The 931-nt window shown below is 44.6% G+C and overlaps 1 protein-coding gene across 1 annotated transcript in view; it reads left to right on the forward strand.

Annotated features, from left to right (window-relative positions):
* LOC116696236 (coronin-2A) overlaps window positions 1-931 on the forward strand; it is a 22,282-nt gene that overhangs the window by 17,018 nt on the left and 4,333 nt on the right. The window contains exon 11 of the mRNA XM_032527065.1: window positions 466-626. Within this exon, the coding sequence (XP_032382956.1) occupies window positions 466-626 (161 nt within the window). The remainder of the gene's footprint in view (window positions 1-465; window positions 627-931) is intronic.

Below are 931 nucleotides of genomic sequence, written 5' to 3' on the forward strand. Positions count from 1 at the left end.
TGTCTCCGCAGGACGTCCCACGGCTTGTTCCAACCTTTATCGGCCATTTCCCTCACGAGTTCCTGATAAATTAAACTCAGATAGTCTCTCGTCTCCTCGTCCGTCCTCGTCCATCTGTCTTTGTTGCCCCCCCCCCCTGTGTGCAGACAGAGAGGAAATACTGCGGTAAATGAACTACAACTTCTTCTTCTGCGTTTTGTGGCGGGTTGCAACCATAAAATTACCTAAAACTTAATCGCAAATCAGTATTTATTCAGCAAATATCGCAAAAGCCAAATATCGAACAATAGAGAAAAAACAGATGAGATCGAGCTTATTTCCTTTAAGTCGACATTGAAATTCCATCAAATTTGACTGTTTCCAGAAGGTGTTTTTCATTCAAAAATCACTTAATTCGGATAAAAACACGTGGATTGAAACAGAGCTAGTGATCCACCCTGAACATGTGTAACGTGTCTTCACCAGGTCCAGTGCTGATGTCCCTGAGACCCGGGACCTTCATCGCCAACCCTTACCCAAAGACCCCCGCTGAGAAGGGGCACGTGAGGGATCGAAGCTCCATGAGGTTCCAGATGGATCCGTCTATCGGGGCCGTGACCAAGACCCACCTGGAGCTTATGGAAGAGGTAAAGACCAGGTCCAACTAGTCAGATAGTCTGCAGTGGACACTAACTTATTACCTTTAGTTTACAGTTATTTTGGGAATTTATGGTCAATAAACCTCATTTATAGGAAATTTCTGTTGTCCTCATTTTTCCTTCATGTTTCCCTACATGTTTCTCCTCAGTGTCTTCATGTTGTCCTCATTTTGCCCTCATGTTGCCCCATTCCCCACCTCCCTCATGTGCCCTCATGGTGTCTTCATTGTCCTCATATGTATTTCTTTCATGTTGTCTTTCATTTTGTCCTCAATGTTGTTCCCTCTGGGATG

The sequence above is a fragment of the Etheostoma spectabile genome, chromosome 9 (assembly GCF_008692095.1).
Source record: "Etheostoma spectabile isolate EspeVRDwgs_2016 chromosome 9, UIUC_Espe_1.0, whole genome shotgun sequence".
NCBI lineage: Eukaryota > Metazoa > Chordata > Actinopteri > Perciformes > Percidae > Etheostoma > Etheostoma spectabile.